Source organism: Poecilia reticulata, chromosome 18 (genome assembly GCF_904066995.2).
Source record: "Poecilia reticulata chromosome 18, P_reticulata-male-v2, whole genome shotgun sequence".
Classification (NCBI taxonomy): Eukaryota; Metazoa; Chordata; class Actinopteri; order Cyprinodontiformes; family Poeciliidae; genus Poecilia; species Poecilia reticulata.
The window spans coordinates 28739373-28764316 of NC_088847.1; the positions used below are offsets into that span (position 1 = coordinate 28739373).

The following is a 24944-nucleotide window of genomic DNA, read 5'->3' on the forward strand; positions in this document are numbered from 1 at the left end:
GTGAAAGCGAAGCGCTGCTGATTTTATTGTATGATTTATGCAGCGCTATTATATTACTGACGCTCAGAGGAAACCACTGCGCATGTCTTGGAGCTCTGCGTGCGAGTAAAGGTGGAGGAGATGGGTGACAACAGACACTAAGTCACGTTATTGCTCGGATTTTACGGCGCCACCTTAAATCCCTGAACTTCACATTTTAACGGAAAAAAGCACAACGCGACTTGGTTGTAACGAGTAACGTGACACTTTTGTAGAAATGTAGTGAAGTAGAAAGTACAGATACTTACTGTAAAATGTAGTGGAGTAAAAGTAGAAAGTCCCCATTATTAAATCTACTTAAGTAAAGTACAGATACACGAAAATTGTACTTAAGTACAGTAACGTAGTACTTGTACTTCGTTACTTCCCACCACTGGTAAAAACCCAGCGCATGCAGAGTTCATGTTTTTATGTTTTTTTTTTCCATCCAGACGGCTTCCCCCCCTGCAATGGCACGGCGCCCCCCCTAGGGGGCGCGCCCCACAGTTTGGGAACCTCTGCCTTAAGATTTGCTGTGAATAAGTGCTCTTTCATTAAACTGAATTAAATTGACTGATGTGTGTAGAGTGTGAAGGAAACATAACCTGTATGGGTGCCATCTATTTCTGCTGTACTGGATGATGTCAAGGTAATATAGCCAAACATTGAGATGATATGAGGGTTTATTAATAAATGTTCTTGAGAAAATATTTAAAAGTTACAATGAGATTATGCTTCCTGCTGTTTTCAGGAAATGTTTTTAAAAAACGGTGTGCATCGATCTCCCACTGCTGCCTTTTGTATCAATTAGACTTATAAATACCAGCTTATGGATAAAACTACATAGATCCAAATTTAAATACAATATTTAGGTTTTGTATCTACATTTTGATTTTAGAGACAAAATTCAAAGTAAATTGAGATTGTTATGTCTGAAGTGCTGCAACAGGACAGGTGGAAACAGAAAACGACAAATTGATCAGTAGTACTGAAACTGGCAGGATGGATGTTGTAAAATGTATATTTGCCAATGCAAATAGTTCTTTCTCTCTCTCTGTCTCTCAGCACTGCTTCTTGTTTGTGACTCACCCTGACTGAGACCAGTTGAGCAACTTGTCATGCTGCAGCAAGCGAAAGCACAGAGAAAGGGGAGGGACTTGGAGATGTCTTACAGATAAATATAAAACATGCTGCAAGTAGTTAAGAGGTGTTTTAACTACTGTGTTAACAACAATTCATTTAAGCATCTTTTCAAAGGAAAAAAAGGATATCCCAGGGAAATCACTCAGAGAAATCCATGGCACAGACAAGGGGTAAGTCCAGACACATCTCTGCAAGAGGCGGTTGATGTTTGTTAAAACCTGATGAGCCTCATCAGGTTCATGGTGTAGCATAGTGTGTAACTTATTGCTTAACATATGGTTTCAAATCTCTGAGGTTTGCAAGAGGAGTGTGTAATTGTTAAAACCGACTGTGCAGCAAAGGTCTGGCTTAGGCTATGAATAATTAATTGCATAGGAAAATTATTACTTTTTCTAAATCCCAACTTGATTTCCAGCTAATTTTATTTCAGAAATAATAAATACTTAAAGCAAGACTATTAAATTTAGCAAAACGTGATCTACTTTTTCCAAGAAAATAGATGAGAATTTAAAACCTCAATCATCTTTCTGTGACAGTTTATGGCTCTGAGTTCTGGCTCAGAGAGGCAAATGTTTGATATGAGGAACATGAAACTTGGGCAACTGTGTTGATGGAAGTTGATGAGGCAAAGCGAGGAAATCTGATGGATTCTGCAAAATGATCTTCTATTTAGTGGATCCTTGTTCCATTGAATACATTGTCTATGAACCCAGCAACTGAATCAGAGACATTGTTTCTGTTAGGGAATCTATAATTCAAAGTTTCCTTCTGCAAAATCATGAATAAGCCAGGAAAAGCTTATTCTTTTAGCTGGAATGCAGAAATTAGCTGCATTTCCTTTACAAACGTGTGCAAATCTTTGTATTTTGCTAATGTAAAAAAAATAAAAAAATTTTGACATTAAAAAAAGTCAAAAACTTTTTTTTCCCATTAAATAAGAAATTAAATTAAAATCAGTAAGTTGGTTCCCATGATAAGTCATTGAAAATCATGGCAGTGATGGATGAAAACAGTTACATCACATATATTCATAATTCAGTCATAATTCTACTGGTGTTCATCATCTATCAGCCATTACAGGAGAAGTTAAGTGTCATGTGTAAGAGGCATTTGGGAGCAATTATAGTCAGCAATTTTACCAAAGAGATGTGGATTCAGAATGACAAAAAACAGGAAGTGATGACTTCCATGAAACTCAAAAATTACAAAGTAAATGTCACCCCATAAGTGAACAGAATGTAAAAAAGCAGCAAACCTTCATTATTATTCCCAAAGGAAACTTAAATGTTAAATTAAAGAGATTAAATAATAGTTCAGTCAGGTCAGGACTTTGACAGTGCCAAATGGATTCATGAATTTCAGGCACCGGTTAGTAATTTTGTGAGTGAGCGACCCTGTTTGGACCGATCTTCACTTGTTCTGCAGATGACCTCAAATTGGCCTCTCAAACACTTTGGTAAAGAAAACTTCATGGTCGACTCAATGACTCCAAAAAACCGATGTCCCGACTGCAAAACATCATCACTATCACCCAACACAATATCTTAACTCTAGTGCTTGTAACTTTACACACAGAAAGAGAATTAAATAAAGAAATTAACTAGAAGGGACCATAGAGAAAAATGCAGAAATATTTCCACTAATTGTGTTCAAATGGCCAAAAGCAGGACATGAAGTATGAAGACATAAGAATAAGAAACTCAGCAGCAGTCTAATGTGTTTGAAGATCCTCTGCCCCTCCCAACAATTGCTGTTATGTTGTTTCTTCTATTAAACACCCAGCTCAGCTCTGTTGCTACACTTCCTGGTTCCTCCCATTTCACATCTGACAGCTTTATGACCGGTAGGATCACTGAGCTGAACAACTGCTGCTGATCAGTAAGTAACAAACCGATGCTTGACTTCTTTTGAGACACTTCTACAGAATCAATAAAAACTTGAGAGATTCAGTATTTTTGGCTCAGAGAGGAAATCAGGTGTATTCAGGAAAATTTTATTGCTCCATCTGACTAAATCTACTGACAGATCTTGTTCCCATTCCACGTGGACAAAGCTACTGTGAATTGTGTTAAAGACTTCTGGGGACAAGAAGGTCAGAGGACAGTCCCCAGCTGTCCTCAGTGTAGGACCAGTTTCATAATGACAGAGCTCAGACCATATTCACTCTGTCTCTACATGCTGCAGTTTCAGAATTGGCACATGAAACCACTGCTGAGTTAACAGATAGAGAAAACAAAAGCTGCAGATGTCAGTTGAGTCTGACGGAATAGATATTTGTTTCAAATTATTCATATGACTTCAGGTGCAAAATGTTTGCTATGCACGCACTAAACATACATCTCATATTTGTGATTCTTTTGTTTGTTTTTTTAAAAACCATGCCCAACCTTTGGGAATTACAGTAGATAATGCAGTCAAAAGACGTACCCCAGCTAGAATAATATGGTGTTTTACACAATCTGGAGCAGAACTATAGTTCCAGCAGGACGTTGACCAGAGCTGCACCATTTCTCACTTCTTCAATTTGTGCCCATTTTTGCTAGAAAAGCGAACTGGTCATTCCAGTCCAAAGGCTGATGCATGTGCTGCTGGCGCTGCTCATGATCATGCAGCTCTGGGATTGTAGATGTCATGTCTACTGGTACTTTTAGCGATGTTGTTGTTTGGAGTTTACAAGGTTTGTCCATTGGCGAATCAATGAGTTCATTGCTTGTATACAGTACACTGCGTTCAGAGGCTTGTACAACCTCTGAAGTGGTTGTGAAAGATGGGGAGGAATCACATGAGACTGATCTGGCCAGGGCAGACAGGAAGGGAACCAGTTAAAGTCACAATTATGTTGGGAATCAGTGAGTAAAGAAAAAGGGAGAGAAACTGGATCATTTACACATCTGGGTTATAACCTGGAGGAAGGTGCTAGACATCAGTCCAACCCTAACCAGGTTAGCAGGTGACTCACAGTAAACATGAAATGTTCTTCTTGTTTTGATTCCTCATACAACACAGATAAAACTGTCCAAGACCTTTAAAATACTTAATCAGATTACTGCTTAAAAAGATACACACAGAGGATTTATAGAGTTATATGTTCAACAGAGAAGTCTTAAGAGTAGTGACGGAGGATTTAAACTGCTGTTTAATGATACATGCAGTGATAACCACTCCCATCATTTCAAACACTGACAGCCTAACAGTTTATTTTTGGTTCTTTTATTCTCAGATCAGACAAATTCAGAATCACTGTTTAATCAAGTTCAAGAGCCGACAAGTTAACCTGCTGCAAATCAGTGAGTAAAGAAGAAAGAAAAATCCTTATTTGGCTTGTTGATAAACAAGGAGAAAGAAGAACTATAGACATTCAAAAGTGAAATGGCACAGCAAGGAAATCACATGGAATCAGTAAAATACTCTTGTTCGATCTGTTTGGATCTACTTAAGGAACCAGTGACTGTTCCTTGTGGACACAGCTACTGTATGAACTGTATTAAAGACCACTGGGATGGAGGCGATGAGACGAGAATCCACAGCTGCCCTCAGTGTAGAGAGACTTTCATACCAAGACCTGTCTTAAAGAAAAACATTATGCTAGCAGAGCTGGTGGAGGATTTGAAGAAGACTGGACTGCAAGCTGCTCCTGCTGATCACTGCTATGCTGGACCTGAAGATGTGGCCTGTGACGTCTGTACTGGGAGGAAGATGAAAGCCGTCAAATCCTGTCTGGTCTGTTTGGTGTCTTATTGTCAGAGTCATGTCCAACCTCACTATGAGGTTCCTACACTACAGAAACACAAACTGGGGGACCCCTCCAAGAAACTTCAAGACAACATCTGCCCACATCATGAGGAGGTGATGAGGATCTTCTGTCGTACTGATCAGCAGTGTATCTGTTATCTCTGCTTAATAGATGAACATAAAGGCCATGAAACAGTCCCAGCTGAAGCAGAAAGAGCTGAGAAGCAGAAGAAGCTCCAGGAGAGTCGACAACAAATCCATCAGAGAATCCAGGACCAAGAGAAAGATGTGAAACTGCTTCAACAGGAGGTGGAGGCCATCAATGTCTCTGCTGATAAAGCAGTGGAGGACAGTGAGGAGATCTTCACTGAGCTGATCCGTCTCCTCCAGGAAAGAAGCTCTGAGGTGAAGCAGCAGATCAGATCCCAGCAGGAAACTGAAGTGAGTCGAGTCAAAGATGTTCAGGAGAAGCTGGAGCAGGAGATCAGTGAGCTGAAGAGGAAAGACGCTGAGCTGGAGCAGCTCTCACACACAGAGGATCACACCCAGTTTCTCCTCAACTACCCCTCACTGCCAGCACTCAGTGAGTCGACACACTCATCCAGCATCAACATCCGTCCTCTGAGACACTTTGAGGACGTGACAGCAGCTGTGTCAGAGATTACATATTTACTGGAGGACATCCTGAAAGACACATGGGCAAACATCTCACTGACGATTACTGAAGTGGATGCTTTACTCTCAGAACCAGAACCAAAGACCAGAGCGGGGTTTCTAAAATATTCACAAGAAATCACTCTGGATCCAAACACAGCAAACAGATTTCTGTTATTATCCGAGGTGAACAGAAAAGTCACAGCAATGAAAGAAGAACAGTCTTATCCAGATCATCCAGAGAGATTTACAGATTCATTTCAGGTTCTGAGCAAAGAGAGACTGACTGGACGTTGTTACTGGGAGGTGGAGTGGAGAGAAGGAGGAGTTAATGTAGCAGTTTCATACAAGAACATCAGCAGAGCAGGAGGATCAAATGAATGTTTATTTGGAGTCAATGACAAATCTTGGTCATTTAGTTGTGACACAGACAGTTACACATTTTTACACAACAAAGTTCAAACTCCAGTACCAGGTCCAGTTTCCTCCAGAATAGGAGTGTACCTGGACCACAGAGCAGGTATTCTGTCTTTCTACAGCGTCTCTGAATCCATGACTCTCCTCCACAGAGTCCAGACCAGATTCACTCAGCCTCTGCATGCTGGGGTTGGGCCTTTCTTTAACGGGGATTCAACCGAGTTTGTCAAACTCAAATAAGGACACTGGGACATCAGTCACTATTTCGTTGTTTAAGGATCAACTTGATTTGTTTTTGTGACCTTGAGATTTGAAAGGTGCCCTCAAATAAAATGTATTATATTCTGCCTGTCTTTCTAAAGTTTGATTTTGAATCAGTAGAAATGATAGGAATTAATTATAAATTATCAGGAAAAATGCAAGCTCATAAAGTAAAAAAACAAACAAATATATTTGTCAATGTGTTTGGGCGTAGAAACATTACTGTACTTGAAACTGATACCTTCAATATATGCTGGTTCAATATTTTCACAGAATCATGATTTCTATTATTTTTTCTGTTTATTGATGATCATTTCATGTCTCGTAATTATAGCTACCGACTGCTGCAAACAATATTAACCATTCTATAAGACTTTGAACTGTTTTTAATTAATCCACATATTCATGATTAAATGCAGGCAGAGAACCTTTAAGAATATTCTGAGTATTTATAAAATGTGATCATTCTGATTTCAATAGCTGATGGTAAGCTAATCTTGAATAAAGATGGCTGAAACAGCTTGTAGGTTTGTTGGGTTTATTTCTTGCTGCAACAAGGACAGTACATGGCCTCAGCTTTTTCTCAGTCACATACAAACATGCAAACTCATCCTTGCACAACGTACTTCCTCTAATACACAATAATACAAAATATTTTGAAAAGTTAAACCATATCTGTACCAAGAACAAAAAAACTTTGTTCTTGAAAAAGAGAAAAACTCACCTCTTCCAGTTCCTCCATTGGTGAGTTACACAACATTTCTTTCAGTTACTTCAAGGTCCCACTAAGCTACATGTGAACTGCTAAGCTATCTGCACACACAAGGCGTGAAGAGTTGTCCAAAGTGTGAACATATTTTTCTATCAACTTCACTTCTGCTGAATACCAACAAAATGTGGTAATTCACCAAAACATATCAAAGATGTGGAAATGAAAGAAGAATATTAGCAATGCAGAGGGTGTTTTACAGCGAGTTATACTGGTACAAACCCAGTTTATCACTTTAAAGATGTCAGTTAACCCTTTGTTTCCTTAAAGACGACAGAAAAAAGGTATTGAGTGACTAATTTAAGGGTAGAAACATGCTGTATACGAACAGGGAACTATAGAATAAAGTCTGGAATTACAGATTAAGGTAGCACCAATGTATGATAGATAGATTGAGTTTCTCGTAATCTCAAAAGATTAAATGAAACAGTTTGGGGACATATTTCTGTTTCCTTCCCTCCGAACTTAACAAGTGTGATGTGAAGTAAAAGACCTGAAACGTCTTTCAGCTCTTTCTCTTTCTCCAAGGTCTACGTCAATGAGAGTTGATTTCAGATGAAGTATGCAGGAGCCTTTAGGGGAAAACTTTCATGACGTAAATAGAGCCAAAGACTCAGTGAACTTAAGAGAAAAGAAAGCTGGGTTTTGTTTTCTATGGGATACTCCTGTTTGCTTAGAAAATCCAAGTTTTGTTGCTGAATGGAGAAACGGCAAGGAAACTAGATCATTTCATCCACGCATCCATCCTGCTTATCCTTACAGCACAGCTGATGCAGAGTGATAACAGTCATAGGTTGAAAGGTGGTGGACACCTGGACAGGTAGCTAGTCCATCACAGGAGACCATATCCAGCATTTTAAATGTGCAATACGATTTTTAAAACTGAAATTTTCTTCAGTTTGGCTTGTTTTTCTTTTCAGTGTGTGGCAGTAATGTACATGTTTGATAAAGGAGTTGACTTAGAGAATATTAAACCAATTAACTGAGACCACAATGCTTTCTTACAGGTATTTTTGTCCTAATGTATCTTAAAGGCAGGAAGGCGAAGGTAAAAATTGTAGTCATTTAATTCTTAAATGAGTTTTAGTGGTCAAATGAGACACTTATGCAAACTGAATGTCACAACATGTCTATGTAGATTTAAAAGTAGAAATGATTTATTGAAGTGGATGCAAAAAGTTTTGGCAGGTTGCAATATTGTTAAACCCTTTTATCTTGACCTCTTGAAGACAGGTCAAGAGTTTTATTTATCTGTAACAAATACAGTGATTGTACAGCAGCTGCTTTTTTACTTATGCAATTGTATCACATACAATCAAGACCAGATATTTCAATATCTGGAAATGACTTGATATCAGGTCATTTGCAGTACCGAACAATGACCACTAGGTTGAAGCAAAGTACTGTACATCAATTTTTAAGACTCATGATTTACACATGAAAACATTCATCTGTTTACTATAAATACATGCATGGATGCATGGAGTTAATAAAATAAAAAAATTATTGCGCTAATAAAATGATTGTGAATGTATAAAAACTTGACTTTTCCAAATGGTTGTCATATATATTGTATTTCTCAATAAAACAAAACTAAATATTTATCATGAGTGGGGACATATTTTAGTTAACTAATTTCTCACAAAAATAATCAAAGGATAGAGCTAACCTAAACCCAAGTATGACAGGAAAACATGGTTATACAAGATGAAGCTGAAATTGTAAACCACAAAACAACAGATTTCCCGGAAGAGGAGCTCCTCCACTCCCTCTGAGAAAAGGGAGCAGTTTTTGATCCAGGAGGAGGAAACCATCTGTTCTATTGGTGTGACTAAAGTTCATTTGCTTTTCCTGGTTATTCCCCTTTTACGTACTGACACGTTACAGACTTGTTGCGCAGCAAATTTGCTTCAGGGGAAACGAAACCTAACACACAGAAACTGCTTACCAGAGGAGAAATGGCACAGCAAGGATATCCGATGGATTCTGTAAAATTCTCCTGCTCCATCTGTTTGGATCTACTGAAAACCCCAGTGACCATCCCTTGTGGACACAACTACTGCATGTACTGTATTGGAAGTTTTTGGGATGATGAAGACAAAAAAGGAATCCACAGCTGCCCTCAGTGCAGGCAGCAGTTCACACCGAGGCCTGATCTGGTGAAAAACACCATGCTAGCAGAGTTGGTGGAGGATGTGAGGAAGACTGTACCACAACCGGCTCCTGATGATGACTCCCTTGTGGGACCTGAAGATGTGGCCTGTGACATCTGCACTGTGAGGAAGATGAAAGCTGTCAAGTCCTGTCTGGTCTGCTTGGTTTCATACTGTGAGAATCACCTCCAACCTCACTATGACATCCCTGGACTGAAGAAACACAAGCTGGTGAATCCCTCCAAGACTCTCCAGAACAACATCTGCTCTCGTCATGATGAGGTGATGAAGATCTTCTGTCGTACTGATCAGCAGTGTATCTGTTATCTCTGCACTATGGATGAACATAAAGGCCATGAAACAGTCCCAGCTGCAGCAGAAAGGGCTGAGAAGCAGAAGAAGCTCCAGGAGAGTCGACAACAAATCCATCAGAGAATCCAGGACCGAGAGAAAGATGTGAAGCTGCTTCAACAGGAGGTGGAGGCCATCAATGTCTCTGCTGATAAAGCAGTGGAGGACAGTGAGGAGATCTTCACTGAGCTGATCCGTCTCCTCCAGGAAAGAAGCTCTGAGGTGAAGCAGCAGATCAGATCCCAGCAGGAAACTGAAGTGAGTCGAGTCAAAGATGTTCAGGAGAAGCTGGAGCAGGAGATCAGTGAGCTGAAGAGGAAAGACGCTGAGCTGGAGCAGCTCTCACACACAGAGGATCACAACCAGTTTCTCCTCAACTACCCCTCACTGCCAGCACTCAGTGAGTCGACACACTCATCCAACATCAACATCCGTCCTCTGACACACTTTGAGGATGTGACAGCAGCTGTGTCAGAGCTCAGAGACAAACTACAGCACGTCCTGAGAGACTCATGGACAAACATCGAACTGTCTATTAAGGAAGTTGAGGTTTTATTGTGTGGACCAGAACCAAAGACCAGAGCTGGTTTCTTAAAATATGCATGTAAAATCACACTTGATCCAAACACAGCAAATGATTTCTTGGTATTATCTGAGGGGAACAGAAAAGTAACAATGACCAAAGAAACCCAACTTTATTGTCCTCATCTAGACAGATTCACTAAAAGGTGACAGGTCCTGAGCAAGCAACGTCTGACTGGACGTTGTTATTGGGAGGTGGAGTGGAGAGGGAGATCAATTGAAGTAGCAGTTGCTTACCAGGATATAGACAGAATAGGGGACATAGATGAAAGTGCATTTGGTTTAAACAAGAACTCCTGGTCATTGTGTTGTACGCAAACAAATTATATGTTTCACTATAACAATGCCAAAACAAATAAATCTGTCACAGGTCCAGTTTCCTCCAGAATAGGAGTGTACCTGGATCACAGAGCAGGTATTCTGTCGTTCTACAGCATCTCTCAAAACATGAATCTTATCTTCAGAATCCAGACCGCATTCACTCAGCCACTATATGCCGGAGTTTGGCTTGCACGTCCAACAGGAACATCTGCAGAGTTCATTAAATTCAAATAGGGCTATTTTAGTCACCGATTAAGTCAGTTCATAGCTCTCATTAATCAAAATTTTTTGAAACATGCTTCCTTACAGTTACAATTTTCTTATTGACTTTTACAGTGGGGAATCATGACATTCTTAAAATACCATAGCAAATAAAAAAATTCAATTTATAAAGAATTATTGCAATGAGTAAATATTTAAACACAGTTACAAATCTTATGTAAGATATCTTAAGTTGTGAGATATGTTACAATTTAAGATATCGGAACATATAATTTTGAATGCAGCATACAACTGCTCGTAATAATCATTTTGACTTTTTTAACTTGAGGCATTTGTAGATATGCGTTCACTTTCCACACTTAAAAGTATTCATTGAAATTGGTAAATAAAAACATGGAGGTGATTTTGTCCTCTTACTAATTTATAAAGCATCAACATGTTTTTGAACTGTGGAGACCACAGAAACATAGCAATAACAATTACTTACTTAGAAATTGTCAATGTTATCGAAGGCTAGAATGTAACAATGCTTATTGTTTGTAATACATTTAAAATGTATTGTTTTATCCTGGCATAGGTCTTTTTAAAACCTGTTTAAAGCTATGAAAATATTAACAGATTTTGCTCTTTTATTTTGCATGCTTTCATTTCAAATAAATGGTAAATGATTAATTAATGGCTTAAATAAACATTTAGTAGCTTTTGTTCGTCTCAAACTACATTCCTCAAAGGTGATGTCCTAAAACCTTTAAATGTCTCTGCACCAGCACACCTAGTTCCAATATCAGCTCAATAGTAGACCTCTGCAGAGTTTGACAGAATACTAGTGATGCAGTTTCACCAGGTATTTGCAGTGTTTAGGACAAGTGATGTGTGTAAAAGTTGAAGGACTCTGGCCCTGATCAGTCATTTTAAAAAACATACAAGTTTGTTTGTCGGCACTGTCAGGTTGATCTTAAACATTACAAAATGTTAATATCTGTAACTGTATGTATGTAGAAAAAATACAGGTAAGGTTTTGAGAGTAATCAGAAAATGAGCTTAAATATTTTCAATCCATCCATCCATTCATCCATTTTCTTGACACCCTTGTCCCTCAGTGGGGTCAGGAGGTGCTGGTGCCTCTCCAGCTAACATTCTGGGTGAGAGGCGGGGTCACCTGGACAGGTCGCCAGTCTGGCAACACAGAGATACACAGGACACACAACCATGCACACACACACTCACACCTAGGGGCAATTTAGACAGACCAATTAACCTGACAGTCATGTTTTTGGACTGTGGGAGGAAACCGGAGTACCTGGAGAAAACCCACGCATGCACAGGGAGAACATGCAAACACTTAAATATTTTCAATGTATCAAAATAGGTGATATGTTGATGACAGATATGTTTCTACTGATAAAAGCACATCTATTACAATAATTTGGAGAGCTCCAAATCCAAATGTCTGTCTGTACCATGTTTATTCAAAATACTTTTGTTGGATTAAGCAATTTGTATTTCATATCCACAACATGTAATAAACATGTTTAACAGTACATTATTGTTTCTCCGCCAAAATATTTTTGAGGATATAGCAGCTGTGTCAGAGTTCAGAGAAAAAATACAGCACATCCTCAGAGACACATGGACAAACATATTACTGTCAGTGACTGAGGAGGATGTTCTACAGTCAGCACCAGAACCAAAGAGTGAAACTTTTATTAAAATATACAAGAAATCACTCTGGATCCAAACATGTCAAACTCATTTATTTTATCTAATGGAAACAGAAAAGTAAAATGAATTAAATAATTCTGTGACCGACTGGCGACCTGTCCAGGGTGACCCGCCTCTCGCTCGGTACATTAGCTGGAGATCGGCACCAGCAACCCTCCCGACCCCACTAAGGAACAAGGGTATAAAGAAAATGGATGAATGGATAATTACATAATTTTGATTATCTAAATAGATTAACTGATTATTTCACAAGATAGAGATTCAAAGAAATCTGCACTTTGACAGGTCTTTCTACAGCGTCTCTGAATCCATGACTCTCCTCCACAAAGTCCAAACCAGATTCACTCAGCCTCTGCATGCTGGGGTTGGGCCTTTCTTTAACGGCGATTCAACCGAATTTGTCAAACTCAAATAAAGACATTAGTCACTATTTGGTTGTTTAAGGATCAACTTGATTGTAGAAATGAATGAAAAAAATCTGAATTGGACTTTAGAGGTTGTAAATTCAGCTGCATATGCGTATGTACAGTGATAAAAGTGGCAGGTTTGTTTTTGTGATCTTGAGTTTTGAAAGGTGCCCTCAAATAAAATGTATTATTTTCTGCCTGTCTTTCTAAAGTTTGATTTTGAATCAGTAGAAATGATAGGAATTAATTCTCATAAATTGTTGGTAAAAATACAAGCTCATAAAGTAACAAAACAAATATATTTGTCAATGTGTTTGGGCGTAGAAACATTACTGTACTTGAAACTGATACCTTCAATATATGCTGGTTCAATATTTTCACAGAATCATGATTTCTATTTTTTTTTTTGTTTATTGATGATCATTTCATGTCTTGTAATTATAGCTACCGACTGCTGCAAACAATATTAACCATTCTATAAGACTTTGAACTGTTTTTAATTAATCCACATATTCATGATTAAATGCAGGCAGAGAACCTTTAAGAATATTCTGAGTATTTATAAAATGTGATCATTCTGATTTCAATAGCTGATGGTAAGCTAATCTTGAATAAAGATGGCTGAAACAGCTTGTAGGTTTGTTGGGTTTATTTCTTGCTGCAACAAGGACAGTACACGGCCTCAGCTTTTTCTCAGTCACATACAAACATGCAAACTCATCCTTGCACAACGTACTTCCCCTAATACACAATAATACAAAATATTTTGAAAAGTTAAACCATATCTGTACCAAGAACAGAAAAACTTTGTTCTTGAAAAAGAGAAACTCACCTCTTCCAGTTCCTCCATTGGTGAGTTACACAACATTTCTTTCAATTGCTTAAAGGTCCCACTAAGCTACATGTGAACTGCTAAGCTATCTGCACACACAGGGCGTGAAGAGTTGTCCAAAGTGTGAACATATTTTTCTATCAACTTCACTTCTGCTGAATACCAACAAAATGTGGTAATTCACCAAAACATATCAAAGATGTGGAAATGAAAGAAGAATATTAGCAATGCAGAGGGTGTTTTACAGCGAGTTATACTGGTACAAAACCAGTTTATCACTTTAAAGATGTCAGTTAACCCTTTGTTTCCTTAAAGACAACAGGAAAAAGGCAAAAAGTAACTGATTTAAGGGTAGAAACATGCTGTATAAGAACAGGGAACTATAGAATAAAGTCTGGAATTACAGATTAAGGTAGCACCAATGTATGATAGTTTCTCGTAATCTCAAAAGATTAAATGAAACAGTTTGGGGACATATTTCTGTTTCCTTCCCTCCGAACATAACAAGTGTGATGTGAAGTAAAAGACCTGAAACGTCTTTCAGCTCTTTCTCTTTCTCCAAGGTCTACGTCAATGTGAGTTGATTTCAGATGAAGTATCCAGGAGCCTTTAGGGGAAAACTTTTATGACGTAAATGGAGCCAAAGACTCAGTGAACTTAAGAGAAAAGAAAGCTGGGTTTTGCTGTCTATGGGATACTCCTGTTTGCTTAGAAAATCCAAGTTTTGTTGCTGAATGGAGAAACGGCAAGGAAACTAGATCATTTCATCCATGCATCCATCCTGCTTATCCTTACAGCACAGCTGATGCAGAGTGATAACAGTCATAGGTCGAAAGGTGGTGGACACCTGGACAGGTAGCTAGTCCATCACAGGAGACCATATCCAGCATTTTAAATGTGCAATACGATTTTTCAAACTGAAATTTTCTTCAGTTTGGCTTGCTTTTCTTTCAGTGTGTGGTGGTAATGTACATGTTTGATAAAGGAGTTTACTTAGAGAATATTAAACCAATTAACTGAGACCACAATGCTTTCTTACAGGTATTTTTGTCCTAATTTATCTTAAAGGCAGGAAGGCGAAGGTAAAAAATGTAGTCATTTAATTTCTAAATGACTTTTAGTGGTCAAATGAAACACTTATGCAAACTGAATGTCACAACATGTCTATGTAGATTTAAAAGTAGAAATGATTTATTGAAGTGGATGCAAAATGTTTTGGCAGGTTGCAATATTGTTAAACCCGTTTGCCTTGACCTCTTGAAGACAGGTCAAGAGTTTTATTTTCTGTAACACATACAGTGATTGTACAGCAGCTGCTTTTTTACTTATGCAGTTGTATCACATATAATCAAGACCAGATATTTCAATATCTGGAAATGACTTGATATCAGGTCATTTGCAGTACCAAACAATGACCACTAGGTTGAAGCAAAGGACTGTACATCAATTTTTAAGACTCATGATTTACACATGAAAACATTCATCTGTTTACTATAAATACATGCATGGATGCATGGAGTTAATAAAATAAAAAAATTATTGCGCTAATAAAATGATTGTGAATGTATAAAAACTTGACTTTTCCAAATGGTTGTCATATATATTGTATTTCTCAATAAAACAAAACTAAATATTTATCATGAGTGGGGACATATTTTAGTTAACTAATTTCTCACAAAAATAATCAAAGGAAAGAGCTAACATAAACCCAAGTGTGACAGGAAAACATGGTTATACAAGATGAAGCTGAAATTGTAAACCACAAAACAACAGATTTCCCAGATGACAAGCTCCTCCACTCCCTCTGAGAAAAGGGAGCAGTTTTTGATCCAGGAGGAGGAAACCATCTGTTCTATTGGTGTGACTAAAGTTCATTTGCTTTTCCTGGTTATTCCCCTTTTACGTACTGACACGTTACAGACTTGTTGCGCAGCAAATTTGCTTCAGGGGAAACGAAACCTAACACACAGAAACTGCTTACCAGAGGAGAAATGGCACAGCAAGGATATCCGATCGATTCTGTAAAATTCTCCTGCTCCATTTGTTTGGAGCTACTGAAAACCCCAGTGACCATCCCTTGTGGACACAACTACTGCATGTACTGTATTGGAAGTTTTTGGGATGATGAAGACAAAAAAGGAATCCACAGCTGCCCTCAGTGCAGGCAGCAGTTTGCACCGAGGCCTGATCTGGTGAAAAACACCATGCTAGCAGAGTTGGTGGAGGATGTGAGGAAGACTGTACCACAACCGGCTCCTGATGATGACTCCCTTGTGGGACCTGAAGATGTGGCCTGTGACATCTGCACTGTGAGGAAGATGAAAGCTGTCAAGTCCTGTCTGGTCTGCTTGGTTTCATACTGTGAGAATCACCTCCAACCTCACTATGACATCCCTGGACTGAAGAAACACAAGCTGGTGAATCCGTCCAAGACTCTCCAGAACAACATCTGCTCTCGTCATGATGAGGTGATGAAGATCTTCTGTCGTACTGATCAGCAGTGTATCTGTTATCTCTGCACTATGGATGAACATAAAGGCCATGAAACAGTCCCAGCTGCAGCAGAAAGTGCTGAGAAGCAGAAGAAGCTCCAGGAGAGTCGACAACAAATCCATCAGAGAATCCAGGACCGAGAGAAAGATGTGAAGCTGCTTCAACAGGAGGTGGAGGCCATCAATGTCTCTGCTGATAAAGCAGTGGAGGACAGTGAGGAGATCTTCACTGAGCTGATCCGTCTCCTCCAGGAAAGAAGCTCTGAGGTGAAGCAGCAGATCAGATCCCAGCAGGAAACTGAAGTGAGTCGAGTCAAAGATGTTCAGGAGAAGCTGGAGCAGGAGATCAGTGAGCTGAAGAGGAAAGACGCTGAGCTGGAGCAGCTCTCACACACAGAGGATCACAACCAGTTTCTCCTCAACTACCCCTCACTGCCAGCACTCAGTGAGTCGACACACTCATCCAGCATCAACATCCGTCCTCTGAGACACTTTGAGGATGTGACAGCAGCTGTGTCAGAGCTCAGAGACAAACTACAGCACGTCCTGAGAGACTCATGGACAAACATCGAACTGTCTATTAAGGAAGTTGAGGTTTTATTGTGTGGACCAGAACCAAAGACCAGAGCTGGTTTCTTAAAATATGCATGTAAAATCACACTTGATCCAAACACAGCAAATGATTTCTTGGTATTATCTGAGGGGAACAGAAAAGTAACAATGACCAAAGAAACCCAACTTTATTGTCCTCATCTAGACAGATTCACTAAAAGGTGACAGGTCCTGAGCAAGCAACGTCTGACTGGACGTTGTTATTGGGAGGTGGAGTGGAGAGGGAGATCAATTGAAGTAGCAGTTGCTTACCAGGATATAGACAGAATAGGGGACATAGATGAAAGTGCATTTGGTTTAAACAAGAACTCCTGGTCATTGTGTTGTACGCAAACAAATTATATGTTTCACTATAACAATGCCAAAACAAATAAATCTGTCACAGGTCCAGTTTCCTCCAGAATAGGAGTGTACCTGGATCACAGAGCAGGTATTCTGTCGTTCTACAGCATCTCTCAAAACATGAATCTTATCTTCAGAATCCAGACCGCATTCACTCAGCCACTATATGCCGGAGTTTGGCTTGCACGTCCAACAGGAACATCTGCAGAGTTCATTAAATTCAAATAGGGCTATTTTAGTCACCGATTAAGTCAGTTCATAGCTCTCATTAATCAAAATTTTTGAAACATGCTTCCTTACAGTTACAATTTTCTTATTGACTTTTACAGTGGGGAATCATGACATTCTTAAAATACCATAGCAAATAAAAAAATTCAATTTATAAAGAATTATTGCAATGAGTAAATATTTAAACACAGTTACAAATCTTATGTAAGATATCTTAAGTTGTGAGATATGTTACAATTTAAGATATCGGAACATATAATTTTGAATGCAGCATACAACTGCTCGTAATAATCATTTTGACTTTTTTAACTTGAGGCATTTGTAGATATGCGTTCACTTTCCACACTTAAAAGTATTCATTGAAATTGGTAAATAAAAACATGGAGGTGATTTTGTCCTCTTACTAATTTATAAAGCATCAACATGTTTTTGAACTGTGGAGACCACAGAAACATAGCAATAACAATTACTTACTTAGAAATTGTCAATGTTATCGAAGGCTAGAATGTAACAATGCTTATTGTTTGTAATACATTTAAAATGTATTGTTTTATCCTGGCATAGGTCTTTTTAAAACCTGTTTAAAGCTATGAAAATATTAACAGATTTTGCTCTTTTATTTTGCATGCTTTCATTTCAAATAAATGGTAAATGATTAATTAATGGCTTAAATAAACATTTAGTAGCTTTTGTTCGTCTCAAACTACATTCCTCAAAGGTGATGTCCTAAAACCTTTAAATGTCTCTGCACCAGCACACCTAGTTCCAATATCAGCTCAATAGTAGACCTCTGCAGAGTTTGACAGAATACTAGTGATGCAGTTTCACCAGGTATTTGCAGTGTTTAGGACAAGTGATGTGTGTAAAAGTTGAAGGACTCTGGCCCTGATCAGTCATTTTAAAAAACATACAAGTTTGTTTGTCGGCACTGTCAGGTTGATCTTAAACATTACAAAATGTTAATATCTGTAACTGTATGTATGTAGAAAAAATACAGGTAAGGTTTTGAGAGTAATCAGAAAATGAGCTTAAATATTTTCAATCCATCCATCCATTCATCCATTTTCTTGACACCCTTGTCCCTCAGTGGGGTCAGGAGGTGCTGGTGCCTCTCCAGCTAACATTCTGGGTGAGAGGCGGGGTCACCTGGACAGGTCGCCAGTCTGGCAACACAGAGATACACAGGACACACAACCATGCACACACACACTCACACCTAGGGGCAATTTAGACAGACCAATTAACCTGACAGTCATGTTTTTGGACTGTGGGAGGAAACCGGAGTACCTGGAGAAAACCCACGCATGCACAGGGAGAACATGCAAACACTTAAATATTTTCAATGTATCAAAATAGGTGATATGTTGATGACAGATATGTTTCTACTGATAAAAGCACATCTATTACAATAATTTGGAGAGCTCCAAATCCAAATGTCTGTCTGTACCATGTTTATTCAAAATACTTTTGTTGGATTAAGCAATTTGTATTTCATATCCACAACATGTAATAAACATGTTTAACAGTACATTATTGTTTCTCCGCCAAAATATTTTTGAGGATATAGCAGCTGTGTCAGAGTTCAGAGAAAAAATACAGCACATCCTCAGAGACACATGGACAAACATATTACTGTCAGTGACTGAGGAGGATGTTCTACAGTCAGCACCAGAACCAAAGAGTGAAACTTTTATTAAAATATACAAGAAATCACTCTGGATCCAAACATGTCAAACTCATTTATTTTATCTAATGGAAACAGAAAAGTAAAATGAATTAAATAATTCTGTGACCGACTGGCGACCTGTCCAGGGTGACCCGCCTCTCGCTCGGTACATTAGCTGGAGATCGGCACCAGCAACCCTCCCGACCCCACTAAGGAACAAGGGTATAAAGAAAATGGATGAATGGATAATTACATAATTTTGATTATCTAAATAGATTAACTGATTATTTCACAAGATAGAGATTCAAAGAAATCTGCACTTTGACAGGTCTTTCTACAGCGTCTCTGAATCCATGACTCTCCTCCACAAAGTCCAAACCAGATTCACTCAGCCTCTGCATGCTGGGGTTGGGCCTTTCTTTAACGGCGATTCAACCGAATTTGTCAAACTCAAATAAAGACATTAGTCACTATTTGGTTGTTTAAGGATCAACTTGATTGTAGAAATGAATGAAAAAAATCTGAATTGGACTTTAGAGGTTGTAAATTCAGCTGCATATGGGTATGTACAGTGATAAAAGTGGCAGGTTTGTTTTTGTGACCTTGAGATTTGAAAGGTGCCCTCAAATAAAATGTATTATTTCTGCCTGTCTTTCTAAAGTTTGATTTTGAATCAGTAGAAATGATAGGAATTAATTCTCATAAATTGTTGGTAAAAATATAAGCTCATAAAGTAACAAAACAAATATATTTGTCAATGTGTTTGGGCGTAGAAACATTACTGTACTTGAAACTGATACCTTCAATATATGCTGGTTCAATATTTTCACAGAATCATGATTTCTATTATTTTTTTGTTTATTGATGATCATTTCATGTCTCGTAATTATAGCTACTGACTGCTGCAAACAATATTAACCATTCTATAAGACTTTGAACCATTGTTTTTAATTAATCCACATATTCATGATTAAATGCAGGCAGAGAACCTTTAAGAATATTCTGAGTTTTATAAAATGTGATCATTCTGATTTCAATAGCTGATGGTAAGCTAATCTTGAATAAAGATGGCTGAAACAGCTTGTAGGTTTGTTGGGTTTATTTCTTGCTGCAACAAGGACAGTACACGGCCTCAGCTTTTTCTCAGTCACATACAAACATGCAAACTCATCCTTGCACAACGTACTTCCCCTAATACACAATAATACAAAATATTTTGAAAAGTTAAACCATATCTGTACCAAGAACAGAAAAACTTTGTTCTTGAAAAAGAGAAACTCACCTCTTCCAGTTCCTCCATTGGTGAGTTACACAACATTTCTTTCAATTGCTTAAAGGTCCCACTAAGCTACATGTGAACTGCTAAGCTATCTGCACACACAGGGCGTGAAGAGTTGTCCAACTCTTGACTTCTGCTGAATACCAACAAAATGTGTTAATTCACCAAAACATATCAAAGATGTGGAAATGAAAGAAGAATATTAGCAATGCAGAGGGTGTTTTACAGCGAGTTATACTGGTACAAAACCAGTTTATCACTTTAAAGATGTCAGTTAACCCTTTGTTTCCTTAAAGACAACAGGAAAAAGGCAAAAAGTAACTGATTTAAGGGTAGAAACATGCTGTATAAGAACAGGGAACTATAGAATAAAGTCTGGAATTACAGATTAAGGTAGCACCAATGTATGATAGTTTCTCGTAATCTCAAAAGATTAAATGAAACAGTTTGGGGACATATTTCTGTTTCCTTCCCTCCGAACATAACAAGTGTGATGTGAAGTAAAAGACCTGAAACGTCTTTCAGCTCTTTCTCTTTCTCCAAGGTCTACGTCAATGTGAGTTGATTTCAGATGAAGTATCCAGGAGCCTTTAGGGGAAAACTTTTATGACGTAAATGGAGCCAAAGACTCAGTGAACTTAAGAGAAAAGAAAGCTCGGTTTTGCTGTCTATGGGATACTCCTGTTTGCTTAGAAAATCCAAGTTTTGTTGCTGAATGGAGAAACGGCAAGGAAACTAGATCATTTCATCCATGCATCCATCCTGCTTATCCTTACAGCACAGCTGATGCAGAGTGATAACAGTCATAGGTCGAAAGGTGGTGGACACCTGGACAGGTAGCTAGTCCATCACAGGAGACCATATCCAGCATTTTAAATGTGCAATACGATTTTTCAAACTGAAATTTTCTTCAGTTTGGCTTGCTTTTCTTTTCAGTGTGTGGTGGTAATGTACATGTTTGATAAAGGAGTTTACTTAGAGAATATTAAACCAATTAACTGAGACCACAATGCTTTCTTACAGGTATTTTTGTCCTAATTTATCTTAAAGGCAGGAAGGCGAAGGTAAAAAATGTAGTCATTTAATTTCTAAATGACTTTTAGTGGTCAAATGAAACACTTATGCAAACTGAATGTCACAACATGTCTATGTAGATTTAAAAGTAGAAATGATTTATTGAAGTGGATGCAAAATGTTTTGGCAGGTTGCAATATTGTTAAACCCGTTTGCCTTGACCTCTTGAAGACAGGTCAAGAGTTTTATTTTCTGTAACACATACAGTGATTGTACAGCAGCTGCTTTTTTACTTATGCAGTTGTATCACATATAATCAAGACCAGATATTTCAATATCTGGAAATGACTTGATATCAGGTCATTTGCAGTACCAAACAATGACCACTAGGTTGAAGCAAAGGACTGTACATCAATTTTTAAGACTCATGATTTACACATGAAAACATTCATCTGTTTACTATAAATACATGCATGGATGCATGGAGTTGCGCTAATAAAATTATTGTGAATGTATAAAAACTTGACTTTTCTAAGTGGTTGTCATATATTGTATTTATCAATAAAACACAACTAAATATTTATCATGAGTGGGGACATATTTTAGTTAACTAATTTCTCACAAAAATAAAGGAAAGGAAAGAGCTAACATAAACCCAAGTATGACAGGAAAACATGGTTATACAAGATGAAGCTGAAATTGTAAACCACAAAACAACAGATTTCCCGGAAGAGGAGCTCCTCCACTCCCTCTGAGAAAAGGGAGGAGTTTTTGATCCAGGAGGAGGAAACCATCTGTTCTATCGGTGTGACTAAAGCTTATTTGCTTTTCCTGGTTACTCCCCTTTTACGTACTGACACGTTACAGACTTGTTGCGCAGCAAATTTGCTTCAGGGGAAACGAAACCTAACACACAGAAACTGCTTACCAGAGGAGAAATGGCACAGCAAGGATATCCGATGGATTCTGTAAAATTCTCCTGCTCCATTTGTTTGGATCTACTGAAAACCCCAGTGACCATCCCGTGTGGACACAACTACTGCATGTACTGTATTGGAAGTTTTTGGGATGATGAAGACAAGAAAGGAATCCACAGCTGCCCTCAGTGCAGGCAGCAGTTTGCACCGAGGCCTGATCTGATGAAAAACACCATGCTAGCAGAGTTGGTGGAGGATGTGAGGAAGACTGTACCACAACCGGCTCCTGATGATGACTCCCTTGTGGGACCTGAAGATGTGGCCTGTGACATTTGCACTGTGAGGAAGATGAAAGCTGTCAAGTCCTGTCTGGTGTGCTTGGTTTCATACTGTGAGAATCACCTCCAACCTCACTATGACATCCCTGGACTGAAGAAACACAAGCTGGTGAATCCGTCCAAGACTCTCCAGGACAACATCTGCTCCCGTCATGATGAGGTGATGAAGATCTTCTGTCGTACTGATCAGCAGTGTATCTGTTACCTCTGCACTATGGATGAACATAAAGGCCATGAAACAGTCCCAGCTGCAGCAGAAAGAGCTGAGAAGCAGAAGAAGCTCCAGGAGAGTCGACAACAAATCCATCAGAGAATCCAGGACCAAGAGAAAGACGTGAAGCTGCTTCAACAGGAGGTGGAGGTCATCAATGTCTCTGCTGATAAAGCAGTGGAGGACAGTGAGGAGATCTTCACTGAGCTGATCCGTCTCCTCCAGGAAAGAAGCTCTGAGGTGAAGCAGCAGATCAGATCCCAGCAGGAAACTGAAGTGAGTCGAGTCAAAGATGTTCAGGAGAAGCTGGAGCAGGAGATCAGTGATCTGAAGAGGAAAGACGCTGAGCTGGAGCAGCTCTCACACACAGAGGATCACAACCAGTTTCTCCTCAACTACCCCTCACTGCCAGCACTCAGTGAGTCGACACACTCATCCAACGTCAATAAACATCCTCCATATTTTGAAGACGTGACAGCAGCTGTGTCAGAGCTCAAAACTAAAGTCTTGGACATCCTGAGAGATCCACCAAAAAGAACTTCACCAACAGCCTCTAAAGCGGATGTTTTACCACAACCATTGGATGTTTCACCACAACCATCTGGAACAAAGACCAGGGAGGATTTCTTAAAGTATTCAAGGAAGCTCACATTGAGTAGAAACACAGCACACAAATTTCTGGAATTATCTGAAGGCAACAGAAAAGTAACAATGACCAATGAAAACCAAAATTATGAAGATCACGAAGACAGATTCACTAGAAGATGGCAGGTACTGAGTAAACAACGTCTAACTGGACGTTGTTATTGGGAGGTAGAGTGGACACTAGGGAGAACAATTGAAGTAGCCGTGGCCTATGATGACATAGAAAGAACAGGGGACACAGAAGATAGTTCCTTTGGTTTGAATGAGAACTCTTGGGCTTTGTGTTGCCAGCGAAATTCTTATAAATATTATGGTGTTGATGTTGATGATGATGACGACGATGAAGATGATAATTATGATGATGAAGATGATGATTATGACGATGATGATAATGCTGTGGTTATTCCTGTCACAAACCCCTATTGCTCCAGAGTAGGGGTGTACCTCGACCACAGAGCAGGTATTCTGTCTTTCTACAGCGTCTCTGGGTCTCACATGACTCTGATCCATGAAGTTGAGACCACGTTCACTCAGCCTCTACATGCTGGGATTTGGCTTTCACGTTCAAAAGGAACCAGTGCAGAGTTCATTCAGTTAAAATAAACTGAAGCTGAGTAGCTCAGTTTAGATCTCTGGTTTATTCTAGATCATCTTAAAACTTTAGCATTTCAAATGTTGGGAAGTTTATCAAGATGTAAATAACATTTTCATGGTGACTTTTAAAAGCAAAGAAATGACAAATATTCAAAAATAATTCCTTGTTAACTGGTTAAATACTGATTCTGGAAGATGAAAATACTGGGGATGTGAATCAATGTTGTGGCATGATGAACAAATGTAAATAAAGCTAAATATCAAACATAATATTATGGTTTTAAATATATTTCACAGTGATTTAATAATACATTTCCATCTAGCTGTTGTTCATATTAAACCTATAGATTCTACGTTTTTTGTTATCAATCTTAATTCACTGCAAGACATTGTTATGGTATTACAAAACAATACCCGTTATGCTCAAGATATACACTGGAATTGTCATTTATGTTTTAATTTAGAACCATGCAAACCACAGAAATATAAAGAATCATTTTATAAGTTGTGTGTTTTATTTAACGTGATCAAGTGGTGAATTACATTTTGTGTGCTGGTACATTGCTTAATTTAAAACTGATTTTTTCTTCTTATTGGTTTGGGTACTTTTTAAGAACTGGATTCACCTCTTGAAATCCAAATATTAAGATTGTATTCTTCAAAATGATGTTTGAATGAAAATAAAACCTATATTGAATTGTTTTAATAAAGAAGTTAATTAACATTTTCTGTATGATTGTTTCAGACAAAAAAATAAAGTTGTTTTGCTTTCTGTCAGTGTGAAGTTGATTGGTTTTAAACTTACCAAAATTTATAACCACAAATAAATAGTCTAGGACTGTAATCACTAATAGTAAAATATCAAACTATTTCAAACATTTTAAATGAGTCTTATTGGATGTTGTTGGAGGGAGATGAAAAGGATAGGCTGAAGAGTTTATTAAACAAAAGACAAATACTGTAATATTTGTCTTGCAACTTTCTGGTTGCACTTTCTGCTGCACCCTGAAAGTATTCACAGT

General features: G+C 38.4%; 4 protein-coding genes across 4 annotated transcripts; all 4 read left to right on the top strand.

Moving 5' to 3' along the window:
* The first annotated feature begins 2913 nt into the window (after nucleotides 1-2913).
* On the top strand, nucleotides 2914-6744 carry LOC145548672 (tripartite motif-containing protein 16-like). The gene is made up of 2 exons (XM_081599542.1): nucleotides 2914-3039; nucleotides 4382-6744. Exon 2 carries the CDS (start codon nucleotides 4531-4533, stop codon nucleotides 6202-6204), a length of 1674 nt encoding a protein of 557 aa, XP_081455668.1. The 5' UTR covers nucleotides 2914-3039; nucleotides 4382-4530; the 3' UTR covers nucleotides 6205-6744.
* A 2087-nt stretch (nucleotides 6745-8831) lies between these two features.
* Nucleotides 8832-11295, top strand: LOC145548673 (tripartite motif-containing protein 16-like). The gene has a single exon (XM_081599543.1). The coding sequence runs from the start codon at nucleotides 8953-8955 to the stop codon at nucleotides 10228-10230; it is 1278 nt and encodes a 425-aa protein (XP_081455669.1). The 5' UTR covers nucleotides 8832-8952; the 3' UTR covers nucleotides 10231-11295.
* Nucleotides 11296-15433: 4138 nt separating this feature from the next.
* On the top strand, nucleotides 15434-17281 carry LOC145548844 (E3 ubiquitin/ISG15 ligase TRIM25-like). The gene has a single exon (XM_081599889.1). The coding sequence runs from the start codon at nucleotides 15576-15578 to the stop codon at nucleotides 16851-16853; it is 1278 nt and encodes a 425-aa protein (XP_081456015.1). The 5' UTR covers nucleotides 15434-15575; the 3' UTR covers nucleotides 16854-17281.
* Nucleotides 17282-21993: 4712 nt separating this feature from the next.
* Nucleotides 21994-24699, top strand: LOC103461254 (tripartite motif-containing protein 16-like). Its single transcript, XM_081599312.1, has one exon. It carries the CDS (start codon nucleotides 22156-22158, stop codon nucleotides 23929-23931), a length of 1776 nt encoding a protein of 591 aa, XP_081455438.1. The 5' UTR covers nucleotides 21994-22155; the 3' UTR covers nucleotides 23932-24699.
* The last annotated feature ends 245 nt before the right edge of the window (nucleotides 24700-24944 follow it).